The sequence below is a fragment of the Acomys russatus genome, chromosome 1, assembly GCF_903995435.1.
Source record: "Acomys russatus chromosome 1, mAcoRus1.1, whole genome shotgun sequence".
NCBI lineage: Eukaryota > Metazoa > Chordata > Mammalia > Rodentia > Muridae > Acomys > Acomys russatus.
The window spans coordinates 95948914-95971124 of record NC_067137.1 but is presented as its reverse complement, the minus strand read 5'-3'; the positions used below and the strand labels follow the sequence as shown (position 1 = coordinate 95971124).

Genomic DNA, 22211 nt, shown 5'->3' with positions numbered 1-22211 from the left:
GACAGAAAAAGATGCCATCCTTGTCCCTAGATATCCCCTGGTTCAACGAGGCACAACAGGAGGCAAAGTTCGGGTGTGTGTGAAATCTATGTAAACAGATGTCAGGGTGAAGCTGAGCCCAGCCCAGCAGGCAGACATGAGTTCAAGGGGGCACAGCTCCAGGGAGGCAACACTGAGGCTGAGGCGAGACCCCCCCTCAGGCACAGTGCAGCTCCAGTCGGTTTTGCACTTGTCACCCTGGTGGTTTACGGAGCCACGTCTGCCCTGGGTCATCTTGAAGACTGCTCTAACAAGCATGCTCATCAAAGTCCTTGGTACCCAGCTGAAGGGAATGGTGCCAACCCAGAACACGCAGAGGAAGGGAAGTTGGGATTGCTTTGCGGGGAAAGTGGGGCTTGCCCCATGGGAAACCCATGGGAAGGGCTTTCGATGCAGCTCACTAGAACACCTGCCTAGCTGAATTTGATCCCCAGCACTGAAAAAAGGAGGCGGGCAGAGAGAGAAAGAGAGTGCGCAAGGGTAGAGTGGTACTCAAGGGTGGAGTGGTACTAGGGACAGATAGCACATACTCCTAAAGCAAATGCTGCTGCTCCATCACTGTGTGCACAAGGATCCTGGGAAGCTCCTGGGGACCCACTACAAGCATCTACAGTGCAAGACAAGTTACATCGGGTACACCTGGTCACACTGCCGCTTCTAAGATTACGCACAGATGATTTACTTGAAATGGAAGTAGATGACTGGCTTCTGATAATGCAGTTTCAGAAAGTCAACTGGTTCCTTCTGGGTGGACTGTCTGCTCCCTGAATGCCTTGTTGCCCTTCTTAGAAACCCTGAGGACTCCGGGCACCCAAGAGGCTCCATCGCTAAGAGTCCCAAGACCCTCTTCCCAGAGCAAGCTGAAACACAGGACTCATCCCGAGGCTAAGCCACGGCCACGGTTCCTTTCTTTCCTGGAGGTCACAGCTCGGAGGCCGGGGTCCTACAGGCTTGAAGGCCCTAACCAGCTCAACATGTCAGCTGCAGTCACACTCCCCCACCCCCTCGCCCCCTCCCCCCGGGCCACAGATCCCTCTCCATCCTCCCTCTCAGGTCTGGGTAGGATCAGAAGAGACATGAATGTGTGATTCATTTTTTTCTTAGCTCTTCTATGCCTGAGTTCTCTACATAATGACCCACTCATTTAAATCCTCCTTGAAAGGAGCCACTCAGTCTTCAAGGAGGCTAGGACAGTCGCCATACTGTTTCCCTGGAGCGCATCTACTGTAGAACTTGCCTGAGTATTTGGGAGGTTTGGCCCACTTTGCTCCTGCAGGCACCCTGGAAAAGACAGCATTGCTATCTCTATGTTGGGGAGAAAAGAACGCACAGGCCCAATAACCTTCAGTGACAGAAGAGAGACTGACCCACACATTCAAAAGTCTGAGCTTTAGATCCACAGGCAAGACCACAAGACATCAGTTGGAAAAGCCATTTCCAACTTTGGCTGACTTGCTGCTAGGTGACACCACACACACACGTCTTATAAAGAAGAGTCTTAAAATATGCAACATCATAAAGGACAAAAATAAGCACTGGTGCAGTAGCCCTCAGGCAGCGTCCCTCTGTTCTCGCTGGAAAGTCAAGTCACATCTAGAGTGTGGGAAATGAGCACAGCCTGCTGGGGCTGCTGCTGCTGGGCGGAGGGGGCAGGACCCTGCATAGCTCCTGAAGAGAAGCAAAAATGTACTGTCTCCAAAAATAAATCCAGCACAGGAATGACTGCGGAGTGAAGGATTGAGGGCACGTGATCACGGCTGCAGTCCTGAAATACCAGTGTGCTACAAAAAGGAGCCTGTGAGAGGCAGAGCGCGGGAAATTCAGGAAACGGCCTCTTTATATGGTCTCATCCGAGTGGGCCAGGATTCAACGAACTGGAATTACCATGTCAGAGGGAGCCTCTCGGGCCAGACTCATTTCTGATCTTTATATGGTTTCCCCAGATTCCTAAGATGCCGACACACAAAGATGCTGGCAGTGCCAAAAAAGGAGCCTTTTGAGTTTGGAGCCTTTGCACATATTCTCAGGAGCTCTGGAGAAACCCCAGTCCCACCTACCCCCAAGACGAACCCAGCTCAGTCCCAGAGGGCAACCTGTTGCAAAAAGCTAGTGCACGCACACATAAATACCCGGTACAAAGGTCACGTAGTTAAGCGAGATCTAGGGCAAAGTTCACACCAGCAATCTTCAGTTCAAAGTGTGGTCACTGAAAACAAACCTCCTTCCTTGCTCCAGCAACACAGGTGCCCAATCCCTGAAGGAGCGGTGCGGATTCTGCCACTCAGCACTCCTGCGCCAGTCCGTCTCCCGGGTTTTCTGTCTCCCGCCTAGACCCTGTGTCTCACAGCTGAGTTTTCCCACAGTGGAATTAAGTTCAAGGAGGGCCATAGATCATCAGAGCGGTCAGCTGAGCCCTTGTGAGAGTAAACACATCTCCCTCTGTGGAAGGACAAACTGAAATGGACCTAGAACACTTTCTATTTTATGAAGAAGAAAGAAATGAACCTGAGCATTTATGGACACCAAAGCCATACGTGGAAGACTCCCTGGAAAAACTGGGTGTTTTCGTGCTTCCAAAAAAGAAAAACTGCCCTGTATGCTAAGTTTTAGTTGTAAGGAAGTGAATGGTCCTTAAGGAAGGCCGTGTCTGTCACCACCCCGGCTCAGCCAGCATGCTGTGCAGCAGTTAACAATGGGACAGGCTGTGCCATCCCTTGAAGCACACAGCACCACCCCGGAAAGATCCCTGCCAAGAATGCTCCTCTGGAATCTAATCAGGCCTTCTGATCTGGTTTCCAGTAAGCAGGAAATCAGGTAAGAGAGGACTAAACTAAACGACACCAGGAATAAAGACTCTGATGAGCCTAGGATGAGGAAACCTTAGAGGGCCATGTGCTGCATCTCTTCAGAACGCCGAAGCCATTACAAGGGAAGGGAGTCAGAAAATAAAAATAAAGACAAATGCCTTCAGAGAAGTAATCAGAATGCTCTGGTTCTCGTGTGGATCCTGGATTTGTTTTTTAAAAACCACTTCATTAGAGATAGAAAATGAGGAGACACTGGGTAGTGGATGGTGCTGGGATGGGTACACTGCTAGTGTGACAGCCAGGTTTCTAGGAAATTGTCACTTTAGATAAATGGGGAAACATTTAAGGAACGCTCTGTAATATTTGTGGGTGTAGCTCAACAAAGACTATACACAAAACATAACTTTTACTTTTTTTTTTTGTTTTTCGAGACAGGGTTTCTCTGTGTAGCCTTGGCTATCCTAGACTCACTTTGTAGACCAGGCTGGCCTCGAACTCACAGCAATCTACTTGCCTCTGCCTCCCAAGTGCTGGGATTAAAGGCGTGTGCCACCACTGCCCGGCTAACTTTTACATTTTAAAGCCGGGAGCAGTGGTGCACACTTTTAATCCCAGCACTCAGGAGGCAGAGGCAGGCAGATCTCTGGGAGTTGTAGGCCAGCCTGGTCTACAGAGTGAGTCCAGGACAGCCAAGGCTACACAGAGAAACCCTGTCTCGAAAAACCTAAACCAAAACCACCACCCCCAAAAAAACCTTTTACATTTTAAAATAGCATAGAAGTTTAATCTAAACAAACAGGGGCAAGTGCTAGTCACAGTTAGGTCTAGTGCAGAGTGCTGGCTGTACCTTGTACTATTTTCCCCTCCTTCCCACAAGCTTCTATATTCAGTTTGTAATGAACAGAGGACCCAATCAAGGAGGAAGCCACATTGTAAAGCTTGAATTAACGAATTAAGGAAGGGCAGATGGGCGGGGCTGCTGTGGGGGCAGGGCTGCTGTGGGGGCGGGGCTGCTGTGGGGGCAGCAAGGTGCCAGCTGTCCACAGGTGAGTCTGCTCAAGAGTAAGACACGTAACAGCCAGGAATTCCTAATGCCACCGCCTGAAAACAGCTTTCCACCAAACACGTCAGGTCTTGTGATCCCTGCCATGAGCAGAAGTGATGGGAAGGTGCTTTTATTGCTTATTTGGTTTTGTTTGGCTGGAGATGGACCCCAGAGCTTCAAGCACACTAAACAAGAGTTCTACTACTGGCCCACAACACCCCTCCCCCAGCTGTGCTTTTAGATGAAAGTACCCCCCTACCCATGCTCCAACTGATGGTGAATGCAGCTGGTGAATATAAGCATGTCTGCAATTAGGGCAAAATCTTGTGGTAGAAGGAACACCAAGTAACCCAGCTTCGTCCTTGCCCAGCCAGTAGCCAACTCCATGACCCTGGGTGTTTCCTCCCTTTAGAAGAATCCCTTCTGTCATACAATCCCATGATTCTATGGGTCCATGAACTGTAGTATTTTAAATTCTTGGACCAGGAACTTAGGCCAAACAAATGAATGATGAGATGGAACATTTGTGATCCATATGAGTGGGTATGAAGGAGCTAAGACACAAACAGAGAAGACCAGGCTACAGCGAGAAAGAAGAGATAGTAGGATTAAGACATGATCAAAAGTGCCAAGCTGGACGTGTCAAAAGAATATACTAATGGGGCTGGAGAGATGGCTCAGAGGTTAAGAGCACTGACTGTTCTTCCAGAGGTCGTGAGTTCAGTTTCCAGCAACCACATGGTGGGTCACAACCATCTATGATATGATCTGATGCCCTCCTCTGGCCTACAGATGTACACGCAGGCAGAGCTCTGTATACATAATAATAAATAAATAAATCTTAAAAAAAAAAAAAAAGAATATACTAATGAAGGGTCAGGGGTAAAGGATGGCCAGCATTGCTTTGCTGTGTCTCAAGCTGGTGCAGGCCCTCCGATACTACCAAGTCCACAGGAAGCAGGGCTGAGAGTAACTCACCTGAAACCATGTCATTTGCAAACGGTGGGACAAAGATTCAAAGCCAGGTCAGCAGGACAGTTGTGATCTGGCTCTGATCCTTGAAAACACCCAGTTCTTCCCAGTTCTTGCCCTGAACCAGCTGCGACTCCTTGACAGCAAGGACCTGCGCTGAATGCAGGGGTCACAGACTAGGTCACTCAAGGGTAGACCCACGCAGCTCCCCAAACAATTCCATCAGTGCATCTGCCTATCCTGACATTAAAGAGAAGACCTGAGAAGCCAAAACCAAAACTTCATTTTCTATTCCAAAAGTAAGAGGTACTGAATAATGACGGACTGTCCTGTAAAACAGGAGGACCAGCAAATGGTTTGGGCTAACCTCTACTCTTCTTACACTGGGCTTACACTGAGGGAAAGGTTACGGGCAGAGGCAGAATTAGAAAGTGATGCCCAAAATGAACCATGGCAGATTGAACACAGCTGGGCTTTTCCGTGAGCCCACGGACAGCTCCTTCTACAGGGCAGAATGAGGGAATAAGCAGAAGGGGAGAGAAGTGAGTTCACCAGAAAGAAGTCAGGGGGAAAGCTGCAGTTATAAAAGATTCAGAGACAGGAGGAAGGAAAGGGTCCGGGTTCAAATTTTTTGTTGGTTTGGTTTTGATTTTTGGAGATAGGCTTTGTCTGTGTAGCCTTGGCTCTCCTGGACTTGCTTTGTAGACCAGGCTAGCCCCAAATTCTCAGAGATCTGCCTGCCTCTGCCTGCTAGAGTGCTAGGATTATAAGCATGTACCACCGTGCCCAGCATGGATTCAAATGTTAAATCTTCCTCTTCATACCTGAAAGCCTTGGGCTGGCTGCATCTTCACTAAGCCCTGTTTTCCTATGTAAAATGAGAAAGGTCATAGCCCCTTACAGGTCTGCTGTGAACCCTGGCACATCACGGCCACAACATCACTTCTCACACACATCACTTCACGAGTGTGTATCATCAACAGTGATCAAGTGCAGGCTTTGGAGGAAACATCCTTTGTGCCCAGGGTAGCGACTGTAGAAAGGTTCTGGCAGCATCACGAGGTCTCGTGCAGGCTCTGCCCTACACATGCTCTGTCCCAAAATCTAATCATTATCTACCTCACTTGACACAGAGAGAGACCAGGAGGAGAAACCCAAGCTGTTCTCTCACTGGGAGGTAACTGGGATGCTCAGAAGCCATGCTGTCTAACAAACAATCTGGTGGCATTACACTTGAAAGTCACAAACTGTCCACTCTAAGGCACTCCTGGGGTAGGGCTGCCAGCAGTTTTCAAAGAAGCTGAACTAAAGGGAACATACTTCAGCCCTGAAAGTCATCCTTAAAATTCACCCTGGATTCGCCCGTCTTGGACAGCATCCCTGAATTATATCCCTTGGGCCACATTAAACCCAGCTCTCCCCTCACCGGCTTCTTGTGTCCACATACCTTCCAGACACTAACGAAGACATGCCCGGTCCCCCCATACGTTTTGCCACTTAGCCAACATAAACATTCTTTTCAGCTTTCATCATAAATCAAAACCTATACATTTTTGTCATTCTCTCCACTCTTTTCCATTTGTTCAAATTAATCCAGCATGTGTATGTAGCGAGACATGTGCGCAGTGTGGAAGGGTGTAAATTCCTGGCCCTCTCAAAAAGCCACCCCTCCTGGCACCTGTGACTCGGTGGCTCTGGATAATCAGTCTAGACTTGCCACCTCAAGCAAATCTAAAGTAGAAGAACTTGGAGCAGGTTGAGAGCAGAAGTGTGCTGGAGGAAACCCGAGCTCCTGTGTGCTTCTTCAGGGGTGACCATGGAAAGGAAGTGGGGGTGGCTGGAAGGAGCCAGTGATCCCCGGGCTGGCTGCCCCACTGCAGGAGACCCGCAGAGGAGTGCCAAGCTCCATTCCCCACCCCATGTCCTTTCTCTTCTCTCAGCTCAGCTCCGAGAATGTAGCAGGGAGCCCTGAGAGTATGTAGCAAGGGAACGATTACCACCGATTACTCGGCCCCTATCACTTCAGAAGGGGCCTTTTAGAATTGTTCCCCAACATCCGGATTTCAAGGACTCTTCATATTTCAAACAGCAAAATTGTGTTTGGGATGTTTGAGGTGTGGTTAGAAGTACTAAATTGAGCTTTAATCTTGCTTAAAAAAAAAAAAAGTCCTTAAAAAACCATCATCTTGAATTGGGTGTGGTGACGCATTCCATTAGTCCTAGCACTCGGGAGGCAGAGGCAGGGGATCAAGGCCAGCCTGGTCTACAAAGAGAGTCCAGAACAGCCAGAGCTGTTACATAGAGAAACCCTGTCTCGAAAAACCAAACAACAACAAAAACAAAAAACAAAATAGCCATCATCTCCTATGACCTTCATTTCATTAAAGAGTGGAACTGTACAATCCACCCAAACTATAATAGCAAAGCCAGCATGTTAAGTTATACTTTGCACTGAATTAATTCACGTTGTGAGAACTTATAACTGGTTCTTGGCTTTATCACTTGCTAAGGACTTCCTCCTATTGTTGGAAGATGTTACTGTGTGCCTTAGGCACACTCTCTCCTCACTGATTTACGTGATGGGGTGTGTGTGTGTGTGTGTGTGTGAACTTACAGGGGCCAGAAGAAGGTGTCAGGTGTCAGAAGCCTCGGCTGAAGTTGCAGATGGTTATGAATTGCCTGACGGGACCCAAACTCCTGTCCTTTGGAAGAGCTCCGAACACTCTAAACCACTGAGCCATCTCTCCAGCCCCTTCCCATTTCTTCTCACACAGCACAGGCTGAGCACCGCTCCCAGGTGACAACGGACTGCCACAAAGGCATGGCCAAGCGTATTGTTCAGCTGATCAACCTTGCCACTTGGCACAGGCTCTGCAGGAGGGCCTCGTGCCATTAGGACGGCACACTGTTGATCCCTCCAACTTGTGGAACTTTTTAGATTAACTTTTCAGAGTGCTACACAAGCTTAGTGACCTACGGACACCTATCTGCTAAGGCAAAGTCCAGACAGGAATGAACACACTCCAAGCTTCTATAACGTAGCAGTACAATGTTTCTCATTGAAAAACAAAAAACAAAACACTACTGGACATGTGAAGTGAAGAAATGCAGGACCCGCAGTCAAAACTAAAGCGCCTAGGAAAAACACTGACCTCACGTGACTCAGATGTTGGACTTAATAGTCAAAGGCTTTAAAGAAATGATTATAAATGTTCTAGGGTTGGCTGGAAAAATGGCTCAGTGGTTAAGAGCATTTACTGCTCTTGGAAGAGGACCCAGGTCGGTGCATAGCACCCACATGGTAGCCCGCATCCATCCATCCATCCATCCACCCATCCATCCATCCATAAACTCCAGTTCCAGGGGGTCCACATGGTAGCCCACATCCATCCATCCATCCATCCACTCCAGTCCCATGGGGTTCACATGGTAGCCCGCATCCATCCATCCATCCATCCATAAACTCCAGTCCCAGGGGGTCCACATGGTAGCCCACATCCATCCATCCATCCATCCATCCACTCCAGTCCCAGGGGGTCCACATGGTAGCCCACATCCATCCATCCATCCATCCATCCATCCATCTATCCATCCATCAACTCCAGTCCCAGGGGGTCCGCCTCATTCTTCTAACCGCTGAGGTCACCAGGCATGCCCATGCTGCCCATACACACGTCTAGAGAAAAAACTCAGACACATTAAAATAAATAGGTGTGTTCAAGGCTGTAGAGGAAAAGTTGGTCATAGAATGTAGGAAATGTAGATGCAAAGCACAAATTATATGCTTAAAAAAATGGGCGGGTGTGTGTGTGTGTGTGTGTGTGTGTGTGTGTGTGTGTGTGTTTGTGCAAATAGCAACCTAGCACCTAAGTGTAAACAAAGTGGATGAAATCGCAGGTAACAGGCTTAGCAGCAGCTTGAAGACTACAGAAGAAATAAACAGAAAGGCAGATGCCTTGGGAGATGAGCAGAAAGGACCTGGTGTGCAGGAGGGAAAAACCAGCAATGCTGCATCGGGGACAGAGGTATTGAGTCACTAGCCTCCAGGAACAAGGAGAGGGACGTGGACGGAAAGCTGTTTAAGGGCTACGACCACACCACTGTGAACGCACCGATCTCAGAAGCTAAGCAGAGCCAGCCTGGTTAGTGCTTGGATGGGAAAAGTTATCTGAGGAAAAACTGGCGTAAAAATGTCCAAATCTGGTGAAAACCCAAACTCAATCTACAGATGTGAAAAAGTCAGCAAATCTCAATATAATAAATATACAGAAAATCACATCTAGGAGCATCCCAGGCAACAGGAGCATCCCAGGCAACAGGAGCATCCCAGGCAACAGGAGCATCCCAGGCAACAGGAGCATCCCAGGCAACAGGAGCATCCCAGGCAAGCTGCTGAAAACTAAACATCAGCACACGGTGAACAAGCTCACAACAGGACCCAGGCTAGCCCTGAAGGACTGAGCCCCATGACACTGTGTCTGCCTGCTGGAAACAAGGTAGGATTTACATATAAAACCACCATCACCACAGCTCCCATGGAGGCCAGCGGCCAAAGGAATAGCAATCTTGTTCTGTTTTGAGACAGGGTCTCCCTACAGAGCCCTGGCTACCCTGGAACTCACTGCATGGCTCGGGTTAGCCTCATAACTGCATTGCTCTTCCTGTCTCTGCCTGCCACATTGTCCGCGATTAGGAAAATTGTGCCCTTCAGCCTAGCTGATATTTGCAATTGATTCTCAAGAAAAAAGAAGAAAAGAAAAAAACTCAGTCTAGAATTCTACAAAGACAATATCCATGAGAAGAAAAGATGGAATGAAAAGGTTTTCAAGCCGGGCAGTGGTGGCGCATGCCTTTAATCCAAGGCCCTGGGAGGCAGAGGCAGGTGGATCACTGTGAGTTCGAGGCCAGCCTGGTCTACAAAGCTAGTCCAGGACAGTCAAGGCTACACAGAGAAACCCTGTGTTGAAAAACCAAAAAAAGAAAAAAAGAAAAGGTTTTCAAACAAACCCAGCACAACAGTCCCTGGCAAACAAGAACTGCCAGATGAGGGAGCGTCCAGGCTGAGGAGAAACCACCTGATGAGAACCAAGCCATCAAAGCAAACCCTAAATGCTCTATCTAGGCTCAAATTTCATTGTGTTTCCAGAAGTCATAATGCACGTGCCTTTAAAATATGTGCTGCCGACAGCACAGAAGATGGAAGGGGACAGAGGGACGCACCCTGCAGCTGCAGCTGCGATTCCAAGCGACAGCTTGTCTACTGGAGGTTCGTGTCTCGCTCCTAGATTAGCTGCTGTAAGAATTACACAAAAAGCCAGGGATATAGCGAAGACAGGACGCGGCTCTATCACACTGGGCAAAGGTATGTGACCAGAAATGTTCCCGTCTGGCGCTGATGGCATGCAGCCTTAGCCAGGAGCCTTCTCATGTGAAGTAACGTCGCTAAAAGAATGTTTCGCTATCAGCCTGCTCCGCAGAAACTGCTGGCATGCACACAATGAGAAGAGGGAGGCCCAGCCTAGCTAGTGTTCTCACTGAGGCTGAGCAGCCAGCATCTCATGGGTCCTAAGCAGACTTAGAACTTGGCATTCGCTACACACTCTCTCCATCTCCTGCCTCTCCTAAGTCCTGGCTTTCCCCCACAGACTGTTTCTCATGCTGCTCTTTCAGGTAGGGCCTACGCCATCGAATTCTGCTAAAGAAGGCCTCCACCTTTCTCCCCCAAGCTCCTCTAGAGCCTGATTCTGACTTTTCTAAAGTTACAGAACATGTTTTCTGAGCTATTCAGTATAACTAAAGTCTCCATCTTTGTCACTAACAATCGCCTAAGTAAACAATGGTTGTGCTGACATCCTAGACTCACCTGGGCTTAGATCGGACTGGCCTGTGGCCACGGCTGTGAGTATCCTGATTAGGGCCTAGCCCACTGTGGGCGGCACCATTCCTAGGGAGGTGGGCCTGGGTAATGTAAGAAAGTTAGCTGAGGGCTGGAGAGATGGCTCAGTGGTTAAGAGCACTGTCTGCTCTTCCAGAGGTCCTGAGTTCAATTCCCAGCAACCACATGGTGGCTCACAGCCACTGCAATGGGATCTGATTGCCTCTTCTGGTGTGCACGAAGACAGAGGACTCACACATAGAATGCGTTAATAAATAAATCTTAAAAAAAAAAAGTTAGCTGAACATGAGCAGGTTAATGAACTACAGTGAGAGAATAAGCAGTGTTCCTCCATGCTTCCTGCCCTGACTTCCCTCAGTGATGAACTAAGACCTGGAAGTGTAAAGATGAAATAGACCTTCTCTTCCCAAAGTTCTTTTAGTCAATGTTTCGTCATAGCAACGAAGAGTAACTAATACACTGACACGGGCATCTGCCTAACTCTCCACTAGCGGTTTCATTTTAAGGCACTATAGGCTCTCAGCTTCCTGAGCTTCAAGTGACAATGACCTTGCTGCTTTTGAAACACTATTTAGAACCTGTAACTGTTTCATATCCACCCTGAAATATCTAACTACTATGAGCTGTAATGTCACTGATAAGTTTTCTGAAAAAACAAAAAACCAAAAAAAACCTCCTTAAGTACAAAAGGGGAGGGTTTTGTTTTGGTTTTTGTTTCTTCAATGTTAACAATGTGAGTGGCATGCAAGCACTAGGAATTGTAAAAGCACGCTAGGACTGGGAATTCTGCCTTTGCTCTGCTACAGCATCCCTTATGATGCTCCAACTGCTTCCATGCATCCTCCTGGCAACACACTCAGAGCAACAGAAAGCCTATGTGTCCAAACACAGACCAGTGCTCCCCATATGGCCTTTGCTCTCCCCACATCAGCAGATTCGTATTCACTCGCCTCTGTGCAGACCAGAGTCTCCTCTTTTCTGAGGCTTTCACTGAGTCCCAGGAGGCTGTGTTGCCTGTGATCCAGGCTCTACGGTAACTTCCACACTCTGAACACTAAGTGTGTGGCTCTCCGCTAGAATATATTGTCTTGATCATTTTTGTATTGGAAAGTCCATAAATAAATAAAACTCTAGTTATACTATAGAACATATATACATACATGCGCGCACACATATTCATATATGTGTGTGTGTGTGGCTCAGCAAAATAGCTCAATGGGTAAAGCCTGAAGACTTGGTTGACTTTGAGATCCAAGACCCACATAATAGGAAAGAACTGCCTCCCCCAAGTTGTCTTTGGAAAGTGGTCAAGCACTGGGAAATAACTGGCCAATAGTTTGAGCAGGCTTGCTCACAGAGGAGACAAAATGGGTCTCCAGCGACAGATTCTCTCCAAAGAGTTCCCATCCCAAGGCTCTTTTTTTGTTTTTGTTTGTTTGTTTGGGGGAGGTTGCCCTAAGAACCAGTTAGTTCTGTGACTCAGTTAGTTCTGACTCAGATGAATGTCGACAGTAGCTGCACCTGTCGGACACTGGTCTAAAGCTTTGTGCGTTCTCTCATTGGTGCCCCAGGAGCCCTAGGAGCAAAGTACCCGCCACTGTGTCCGCTCGGCAGATGAGGAAACAGGCTTAGTGTGGCAAGTAAGTAACTTGTAAGTAACTCTGGAAATGGCAGAGCTGGAATCAAAGGCAAGATGACAATTGTCCTTTTCAGACAGAGGATGAGCACAGATGACTTACTGATACACTGGGCTAAAGCTCTGGTGTAGAGGTCTCACTTAGCACAGACGAGGACGCAACTCTCAAAGTGCTAGGTGAACACCAAGCTTCATCACGGGACATGAATGGAGACAAGAAGACAGTGCACTGTCCTGGAGCAGCCAAAAAGCTCTGAAGCATCACTGGAACCAGAGATGGAGATGTTGATTTTGACTGTGAGCTCTCCCCTGACATGCCATTCCCGCCTACGCAGAAGCCAGCCTTGGGGATGGGTCAGTGATGTACATCTGTCCAGGCGGAGGGAAGGCCCTAACTGAGGCATTCAAAGCATGACATAAATACGGAGTGTGGAAAACGCATTCCTTGTGAACAGCTCCATGTCGAATTCCCTGTATCCCTCTTTGGCAACGGTATCAGAGGCATCACTCAACCCAGCTGATTGGAGAAGGGGCTACGAAAAAGGCTGAAAAAAAAATGTGACCAGTCATGAGGGTTATTTTTGTGAGAAAGAAGAAAAATGTCACCAAAAAGGGTCAGTAGATAACCCTATTGGGCTGAAAATAACCACCCTGCTGGCAGAACAGTCAGGGAACAGGCAGAGGGCGACGGACGTAATGCAAAGTGCCACAGGAGCACTGGCCGAGCGAGGTGGCTTGGGGATGAGGAAATTGGCCTAATTTGGGAACATGAGTCCAGCAACATTTCTCAGATTCCTGGGCAAGATTCTGGCTAACTTTGAGCTCTGTGTCCTCGGGAGGAACAGCGAGGGCATTGGAGGGGGGGAGGGGAGAAAAGGAACAGCTGTGACTCAAACACTGCTCTCCACAACTAGACAAATAAGGGTACCCAAAGGGGGACTCACTTCCTCTGAGGAAGACTTGAGGATAGCCCCCTACCCGTGGCCTCTCTGCTCTCTCTCAAAGCCCTTGCCTTCACAAGGAGGTCCACACAGCGCCTGCAGGGCAGGTAGGAGAAGGCTCAGATTGGCCTGGATGAGCGGAGGGCCCATCTACCCAGCCTCTCAGGTCCTGAGTGAGGTGATGACACCTCCTTTAAGAGGCCCCTCGAGGCTCTTTACAGGTTGCTGCATGGACTTAGCAGACAGGTAGCAACTGTTTCAACAGAGGCTCTGATGTCTACTGACAAAATAAAGCTAGGCCAAAACCCACCTTATGTAAGCAAGGGAGTCACACGTCCGTGGCTAAGCCAGCCTTGGAGCGCTTTGCCAAAGACTACTTTTGCCCAAACTCAGCGTAACATAACTGGATGGCCCAGGGCTTTTCTCAAAGGAATTATGTAAGAGCCATTTGAATCAGCAGAATGGCTTGTCGGGTCGAGAAACCAACTTTTAACTCTCACAGCTGCTTCTCCTCAAACACACTAAAGAACTGTCTTCCAGCAAAGGCCTCTCCTAATTTAAATTACTGACAACTTGGTTTGCTAACTCAACTACACACCTGATCCAAGTCTGATTTGTTACCACACACACACACACACACACACACACACATACACACACACACACACACACACACACACACACACACACACACACACACACACACACACACACACACACACACACACACACACACACACACACACACACACACACACACACACAGGATGGTTAGAAGTTGCTAGATGCCACATTACCTGCTATGCTTGCACTTCCCAATTGATCTTCATGGCAGCCTAACAACTCAGGCCTGAGTTCAGGGGCTGGGGCAGCGGCTAAACAGCTGGTACAGCGCCTACTACACAAGCATGAGGACCTGTGTTCGATCCCCAGCAAAGCAGCCATGTAAAACGCCAGGGACAGTGGCTTGGCTCACATCTGTAAACCTCAGGAGGATGAGGAGGTCAGGAGACACAGGCAGATTCTTGGAGCTTATTGGTCAGCCAGCTTACCAGGTTTAGTGAAAGACCGGGCCCCCAAAAATAAGATGGAGAGTGATCAAAGAAGACACCCAACATCAACCTTCAACCTCTGGAATGCATAAGCTCATGTGAACAAGTCCATACATCACATGGAGACAGACAGACAGACATAGAGAATTATGGCACACCTCCAATGGACTCCGCGCCAGTGAAATGACAAAGAAGCCTATCTTCCTGTTAATTCAGGAAAACCAGGCAGTTGTTATTCTTTGAAATCTAAAGAATGATTAAGCAAACCACGAGACATTTCCTCCTCTCTCATTGTGGGCTTGGGTTCAGCCACATGTACTCCACAGGCAGAAAGCCCCTAAATGGCGACCAAAATGGCAGGGAGAAGACAGCCTGGGGAGAGTTCACTGGGCAACTTGCTCAGGCACATGGGGACACAGGACAGTGCTCTCATGAGCCCCCCACAGCCAGGAGGGACTGGAGAAGAACACAAGGGAGCTAGCCAAAATTAGAATTCTTCCCTTTCTTATCCCAGTCTACTTAAAAATTTTATATAATTTCTAATTCTTTTTTGAGAGGTGGGGGAGGGTTCTCTGTACAGATCTGGCATCCTGGAACTCACTCTGTAGACCAACTCTGGTCTCCAACTCAGAGATCTGCCTGCCTCTGCCTCCTCAGTGCTCAGAATAAAGGTGTGAGCCACCTCTGCCCCGGACTATAAATTCTAATTTGTAATGTCAAGTTAGTTTGTGTCAGCATCTTCCCCGTCTCCCCTCTGTCTGTGTCTGCATTTGTGTCTCCATGTGTTCTTGGAGATGAAATGTGGATGTCAGGTGTGGTTCCTGAACTGCTTCACACCTTAGTGTTTGAGATGTGGTCCCTCACTAACTCTGTTGCTCACTGGCTGGCTCAGTGATAGCCAGCAAGCCCCAGGCATCCTCTTGTCTCCTCTCCCTCTCCCTCCCCCTGCGTTCGCGCTCTCTCTCTCTCTCTCTCTCTCTCTCTCTCTCTCTCTCTCTCTCTCTCTCTCTCTCTCTCTCTCTCTCTCTCTCTCTCTCTCTCTCTCTCTCTCTCACTGCCTCAGGATGTGAACTCATGTTTACACTAGGGGACGGGGCAGGGCACACATGAGAAGATTTGGAGAGAGGAAAGGAAGGGGAAATGATGTAATTATAATCTCAATAAAAAGTTTTTTTAATGTGTGCTCTCAGCCGCTGCTCCAGCCCCATGCCTGCCTGCCCACTGCCAGGCTTTCCACCGTGATGGTGATAAAGTCATATCCCTCTAGAATCGTAAGCGCCAAATAAACTGTTATTCCATTGGTTGCTTTGGTCATGAAGTTTTATCACAGCAACAGTAAAGTAACTAATACCCACGTTAAGTACTTTGCTGGCTGAGTCAGCCCCCTGTCCCCAGGCCCATCAGGTTGGTTCCAAACAGCCCACCCCACTGCCGTTCCTCCTCACTCATCAAGACAACACCGATGTCCCAGGTAAAAACTCAGAGTGGGAGTTACAAGACCCAATAGTGACTGGATCAAAAATTCTCTTGAGCCAGTCAGTTGTGGCGCATGCTTTAATCCCAGCACTCGGAAGCAGAGGCAGGAGGACCTCTGTGAGTTCGAGGCCAGCCTGGTCTACAGAGTGAGTTTTCAGGACTGCCAGGGCTACACAGAGAAAGCCTGTCTACACAGAGAAAACCAAAAAATAAAAAATAAAGCTCTCTTGAAAGGTAGGACAGGCTGGGTATGGTGGTGCATGCCTTTAATCCCCAGTACTTGGGAGGCAGAGGCAGGAGGACTGCTGTGAGTTCAAGGCCAGCCTGGTCTACAAAACAAGTCCAGGACAGCCAAGGATACACAGAGAAACCCTGGCTCAAAAAAAAAAAAAAAAAAAAAAAAAAAAGGAGGAGGAGGAGAAGGCAGCAGCAGACAAAGCTAGAAACAGTAGTATATGCCTGTAAGTCAGCTATTCAGAGGCTGTGGCAAGTGGCTAACAAGTTCAGGGTCACCCTGGGCAACTTACTGAAATCTTTTCTTTCTTTCTTTCTTTCTTTCTTTCTTTCTTTAATTTAAAGAGAGAGCTGGGGTATGTCTCAGTGGTAGAGTACTTGTCTAAATATGCAAAGCTCTGGGTTCCAACCCCAGCACCCAGAAACACAGGCAGACAAAAAGCAGTGAGCTGGAGAGGCCTAGTCACTCATACAATGGTGGCTCAGGACCCTGGCCAAGTGCTGCCACACGGAAATGCCATCATCCCACTGGTCTACTAGGAAGAGCTTCTGATTTCCAAGGAAACCCCAAATCTGGGTTTTTACATCAGACGTCTCAATTTTAGATTATTGACTAATTTTTTTTTTTTTTTAAAGTTTAAGTGTATAAACCAAACACAATGTGACTGCAGCACTGGCAAGAAGCCTCCATGGATAAAGTACTTGTTGTGAAAGCCTGAAGACCTAAGTTCAATCCCCGGGACCCATGGTGGAAGGAGAAAACCAACTCAAAATCCCCAGGGCCTGGATGGCAGTGAGCCACCACATCCCGCCCCTAAGCCCTAACCGGCTCAGTGCGGCCCTTCAACAGGAATAGCAGAGAGCAAAGACGCATTCACTCCCTGTTGTGCAGAGAGCTTACCCAGTGCCTCTTAGTTTACCAAAGTGCTTAAATGCATAGCTCACTTGATCCTCACATCCATCTAACGGTACCATGGTCACCACTTGACAAATGAGGAAATGGAGGGTTCCAGAGATTAGCGGATTTAAGATCCAAGCACTTAGGAGAGCCCACGGCAAACCCGGAGTCTCCCTGCTTCCTTCTCCCACGGCCCAACAACACCACCTCGCTTTAAAATAACTATTTACTCAAAACTAAGTCCTTCTTCACTCTAAAGTTATAGTAGTTTGACAGTTCCCAGGTACCACATTTGCATTTTTAGGGATCTGGCCACTGAATAAAGCCAGAGAGGGGATAAAAATAGCATATCAAGTAGAATTCGCAGACCTGGATGCAAATGGGCACAAGTCCCGGATCCAATTTTAGGGGGAAAAAATAGCCAAAAAGTCTCACACAGCCCAGTGAGTATCTGGTCTTATGGGAGGCTTGCTGTCCAGGCAACTCCAAGTCCCATTCACACAGAAAGGGGAAGGAGGCATTCCGGAAGCCTGCCAGGCACCTTGCTTCCAGGGGTACCCAGAGATGAGGAGCAAAATGACCTCTCATAACCAGAGTCAGCGACAGGTGTGCATTACACTTACCAACACACGCACACGTGCCCGCATGCGCACATGCACACACACGCACATAAACTACCAGCATTTTTTGGAAGGTCAGAAGATCAGGCAGAGCTGATCTGTATCCTGACAGTATCAGCCAGCTTTGATAAGGTACCAGTTACCCCTTTACAGTGGTCATATGCCCTACAGGCCCTAAGACCCTCCCCAGGGTCTTCCTGCTGATGAGGGAAGCGTCAGCTGCCAGATTTTACATGCTAGTGTCACGGTTACTATAATAATTCCTCATAGTCATGCTTCTGCACAGAAGTGGGAGAGTGAAAGATATGTGCACAGGACCACATAAAGAGCTTAAGAGGATGGTGACATCACTTCTGACGCCTGCTTACATGAACAATAAGAACCGTGTGGCTGTTTGATGTGCACCTGTGTGGTCTGCTGGATTTCTCAGCACGGCCCGGTCCCCTCAGCCACTGTGAACTGATGAGTTAGACAGCCACTAAGAAGCCAGGTTTCCTACTGTCTAGTGACTTGCTTTCTAGTGGAGCCGAGAGACTTGGAAAACTACAATTAGCAATAACCCAGGCTGCCCGAAGGTGGGTACTGCAAAACAGGAGGTGGCAGACCTAGGAAGATAGCATACAGAGGTCGGGGACACTCTGGAAAAGCCAAGACTGTTCAAATGAAGGGGGCTGAGTGAACCCTGACAGTAAAGAGTACTGTTCATGGATTTCCCATTCTTTCCAAAGGCCGAGGACTCTTGGAGAAGTTTCCGGAGTGCAGAAGCCCTGAAATCGTGGTAGAGACCAGCAGCAAACCTCCAACCATGTGATCTAACCTTAACCAGTGTATCTTCCTGGGCGGCGTCCCAGTCCCTCACTTCGGAGGGTGTGCTCGGCGGCGCGTGTAAAGCCCCAGGGCTGACCCTGACCTTCGAACAACAGGGAGTGGCAGTTAGAAGGGAGAGAATCAGGAATTCCAGGGCACCCTCGGCTACACAGTGAGTTCCACACCAGCCTGGGCTAGATGAGACTTTCAAAACAAACAAAACAAACAAACAAACAACCCAGAAACAAAATAAAAATTGTACATTGGGAATAAAAAAAAAAAAAGGCCCAGAGCCAGTTGGGTCTCAAAGAAAAGATGTTCCCAGTAGGACAATGTCCTCAAAGGGAACTTCCAGATCAAGACAGGTGGGAAGGCTGACATTCCAAACAAGCATAGAGCAGAACAGCCCTGCTCATTAAGGCTTCATTTATTTTTTTGGTTTGTCAAGACAGGGTTTCTCTGTTACACAGAGCCCTGGCTGTCCTGGACTCTCTTTGTAGACCAGGCTGGCCTTGAACTTACAGAGATCGGCCTGCCTCTGCATCCCAAGAGCTGGGATTAAAGATACACACCACCGTGCGCCGTTATGGGTTCATTTATCCTTAAAGAGCATTCCCCACGTCTTCTTGCTTCCTCTGTCTCCGTGGTACTCACCTCTCCAGTCTGAGTCAATGAAGAAGTCTTGGTGCTCAAGTAATTCTCAGGCTGCGTAGACTCCTGCTGAGCTCGGCGGCCCATCTTGGCCCCCTGGAAGGAGAGACAGGAGAGCACAGCTGATCCAATATCATGTGAGATGAGAGTCCCCGTGGGTGTGATATGTGGTAAGCCAGGACTGCAGCTTTACACATGGCAGAGGACAGGATTTGAGTAATTTGGATATATTCCTAGACAGATGTCTTAAACCCTTCCGAGAAAGTACCCAAGTCAGTTCTATTTGGTAGGACAAGGAACACACAGGTTCTTTGACGTGAGGTTTTCAACAGCCACAGGTACAGCGGAAGCAAAGATGTTGCTCTGCCCATGACACGCTGTTAGAAATGCAGCTAGCCTGGGGAGAGAGCTGGAGGCACAGCTCAGAGCGGGTGGTAAAGGCTCTCACCTTCCTAGGCAGGCCCTGAGACAGCTACCAGACAGGCTTTCAGAGAGAATGCCTCAATTTCTTGGCAACTGACATCAGAGGGACCCAGAGACCTCTCGCTTGGCTGGTTGGATTTGCACCTACAGGCATGGAGGAAGAGCCGCCACAGGACTGCTGAGACATCGCCTTTGGAAACTACAGCACCTCAAGACTCGGATTCACCATATGAACCATTTGCAGGTGTTCCCCAAGCTCTCTGTGTGGGCAGGGGCTCGGCCTGCTGCATTCCCCAGATCAAAAACGATGCTCCTAGGCACACTGATGGGCGCTGAAGGAAGAGTGGCTCTCTCTCTCCCTGCCCCATCTCTCTGTGTGATCATTTACTTAAAAGAACAAAACAAACAAACAAAAAGACAGCATGGGCATTGTACTTTCGGGTCTCATTTCCCGTGAGGCTGTGTTCAAGTCTCACCATGGTATGAACAAAAATGAGACTGACGTCATTTTATAAAGGAGGAAACTGGGGCTCCGAAAGGTGATTTGTAACTTCAAATCCTGGGTTTGTCCCACCATACCCTGCTGAAAATTCAGTGCTAAGTGCTCTGACAAGGAGGAAAAGGGTTTTAGGAGCCCCACATTTAAAAAAAAAAAAAAAAAAAAAAAAGCTAATGGGTCCAGTCAGATTGCAATTGTCAGCCCTTCAAGTTGTGATGTCAATCTGTTAGGCATCAAGGATGATGGGAGCAATCTTTCTGATAACACAGCTTATTTCCTTCTCCAAAAAGATAGACTCTTTTGTTTGTCCAAGTAGTAGGTATCTGCTCCTACAGCAGTTACCCTAAAACAAAAATCAATGATCGTGTTTGTAAATGCTGTTGACAAACAATTTCTCTAACAACTGTTCACGCTTGGGACTATTGAAGACTCTGTAAATTGGCAATATAAGAAAAATCACTTTACAGCCTGAGATCATGTATTTGAAGGGTAGCCTGTTTACTGTCCTTCTCCCCTGACTAGGGCAAACGCCAGTGATGTTCTGTTCTCTCCTATCTCTTCAGTGCCTACAACAAATCTGACACACAGTAGGGCTCAATATGTATTTGTGGAAAGAATTAAAAGAAAAAAATCACTACATTCACATCCCAGGTACTTCCAAAGGTTTATGTATCAGAAAGACCTGATGGCCTAATGGCTTTAGCTTTTTAAAAAACCCTGTTCCACTCTCAACCAATTGGCTCCTGCCTCTTTTATCTCCCTCCAAAGGGTGCCTCTCTAGCACCTCGGAGGGCATAGGATGCTCTCAGAGCCCTTCAAGACGCTTGAGATTTTACTGCAGAAACTAAGGACTTATCACCCAATCCTTGAGTAATCTCAACTGACTCTAAAGGTTATCGAGGCGCGGTGGAGGCTATGACGGTCAGAAAATACTTTATGTAGGTCTTTAATCAAGTTCTATTATCTACTGACTATATGCTGGACATAGCCTGGGAGGGAACAACAGCGAAGGTAAATCCTTTCAACGAATCACCTCATTTCACCGGCACAGCAACACCTCCATTCCACGAGCAAGGAAGCCCGAGGCTAGGTGTATTCTGGCCCAACAACAGTTTCTGTTTGTTTTGTTTTAATAAAGTTACTCCGCCCACATAATAATTTGGAATATTGATTTCCAATCCTGGGGGAGCGGGAATTAAAGGAAGGAAAGGACATCCCCAGCGACCTCTCTTCCCAGCAGCTTTCAGGAGAACTTCCGGGGACTAGACAGCCTAGGAGAAAACTCCAGGGCGGGGGCAGGCGTGGCTCCGGCGCAGACCCTCCGTTAAGGCGGAATTCGCACACGGGCGGCTGGGCCGGAGCCTGGCCGGACTCCAGGCTTCTCCCGGAGCCGGGCCACTTGTCCCACCCGCCTAGCCGGACCCCAGCCCCCAGGATCGCTCCTCACGGAGGTGGCCGAGCTGCGACGTCTCTCCTCGCCCACGTCCAGTAAATCGTCCATCTCCGCGGTGGATGATGTCACTTCCTGGATACAGGCGTCTCCGCCGCGTCCCTAACAACGACCCCGCCCTTCCACACCAGTATTTAAAGAGTCCGCCGCTTTAGGTCCTGTGTGTCACCTTCCAGTTTAAACCAGATCTTTCCTAAGCCAACTTTGCTTGGCTTCGGGAAAACAAAACAAACCTCCAGATAGCAAAATCCGGTACGGCTGCTCCAATGAAGTTAGCCTTGGGGATTGGCCTACATTTGTAACTCAGATTAAACACGTGGGTGAGTGAGTGAAAGCACAGTTGTTGATTTCTCTGACCCCTCACATTCACGATGTACAGAGAGGCCTTCCTAGTAGCTGCTCAAGGGAAGAGTGTAACAGGCACAGTGGAGGGAGGATGTGTGCTATTATTCCCATGACAGATAAGCACTAGCTTAAAATCACTTGCAAAAATGCCGTGTATGTGATTTCTGCCTTCAAGAAGTTTATTGAAAGCAGTCACACACAGGGATGCACACCTGTAATTCCAGCACTTGGGAGTTACAGGCAGGAAAATCAGGAGTTCAGTGTCATTCTCAGCTACATAGTGAGTTTGGGAGCTGGGGAGGGGGGTGGGGGGAACGGGACATGGGACTCAGAAGGCTAGTGGATCACTTAGGTGTTAGAGTCCAGTCTTAGCAACACGTTTAGACCCTTTTTCAAAAGAAATAGAAAAGAAGGTATAAT

The 22211-nt window shown here is 48.3% G+C and overlaps 1 protein-coding gene across 1 annotated transcript in view; it reads right to left on the bottom strand.

The window, feature by feature from the left end:
- Nucleotides 1-21518, bottom strand: part of Ift43 (intraflagellar transport 43) — a 72153-nt gene extending 50635 nt beyond the window's left edge. Inside the window, exons 1-2 of the mRNA XM_051149598.1 lie at nt 21444-21518; nt 19078-19170 (exon numbers count right to left, since the gene is read on the bottom strand). Coding sequence (XP_051005555.1) covers nt 19078-19170; nt 21444-21497 — 147 coding nt within the window. The 5' untranslated portion in view covers nt 21498-21518. The remainder of the gene's footprint in view (nt 1-19077; nt 19171-21443) is intronic.
- Between the last annotated feature and the right edge of the window lie 693 nt (nt 21519-22211).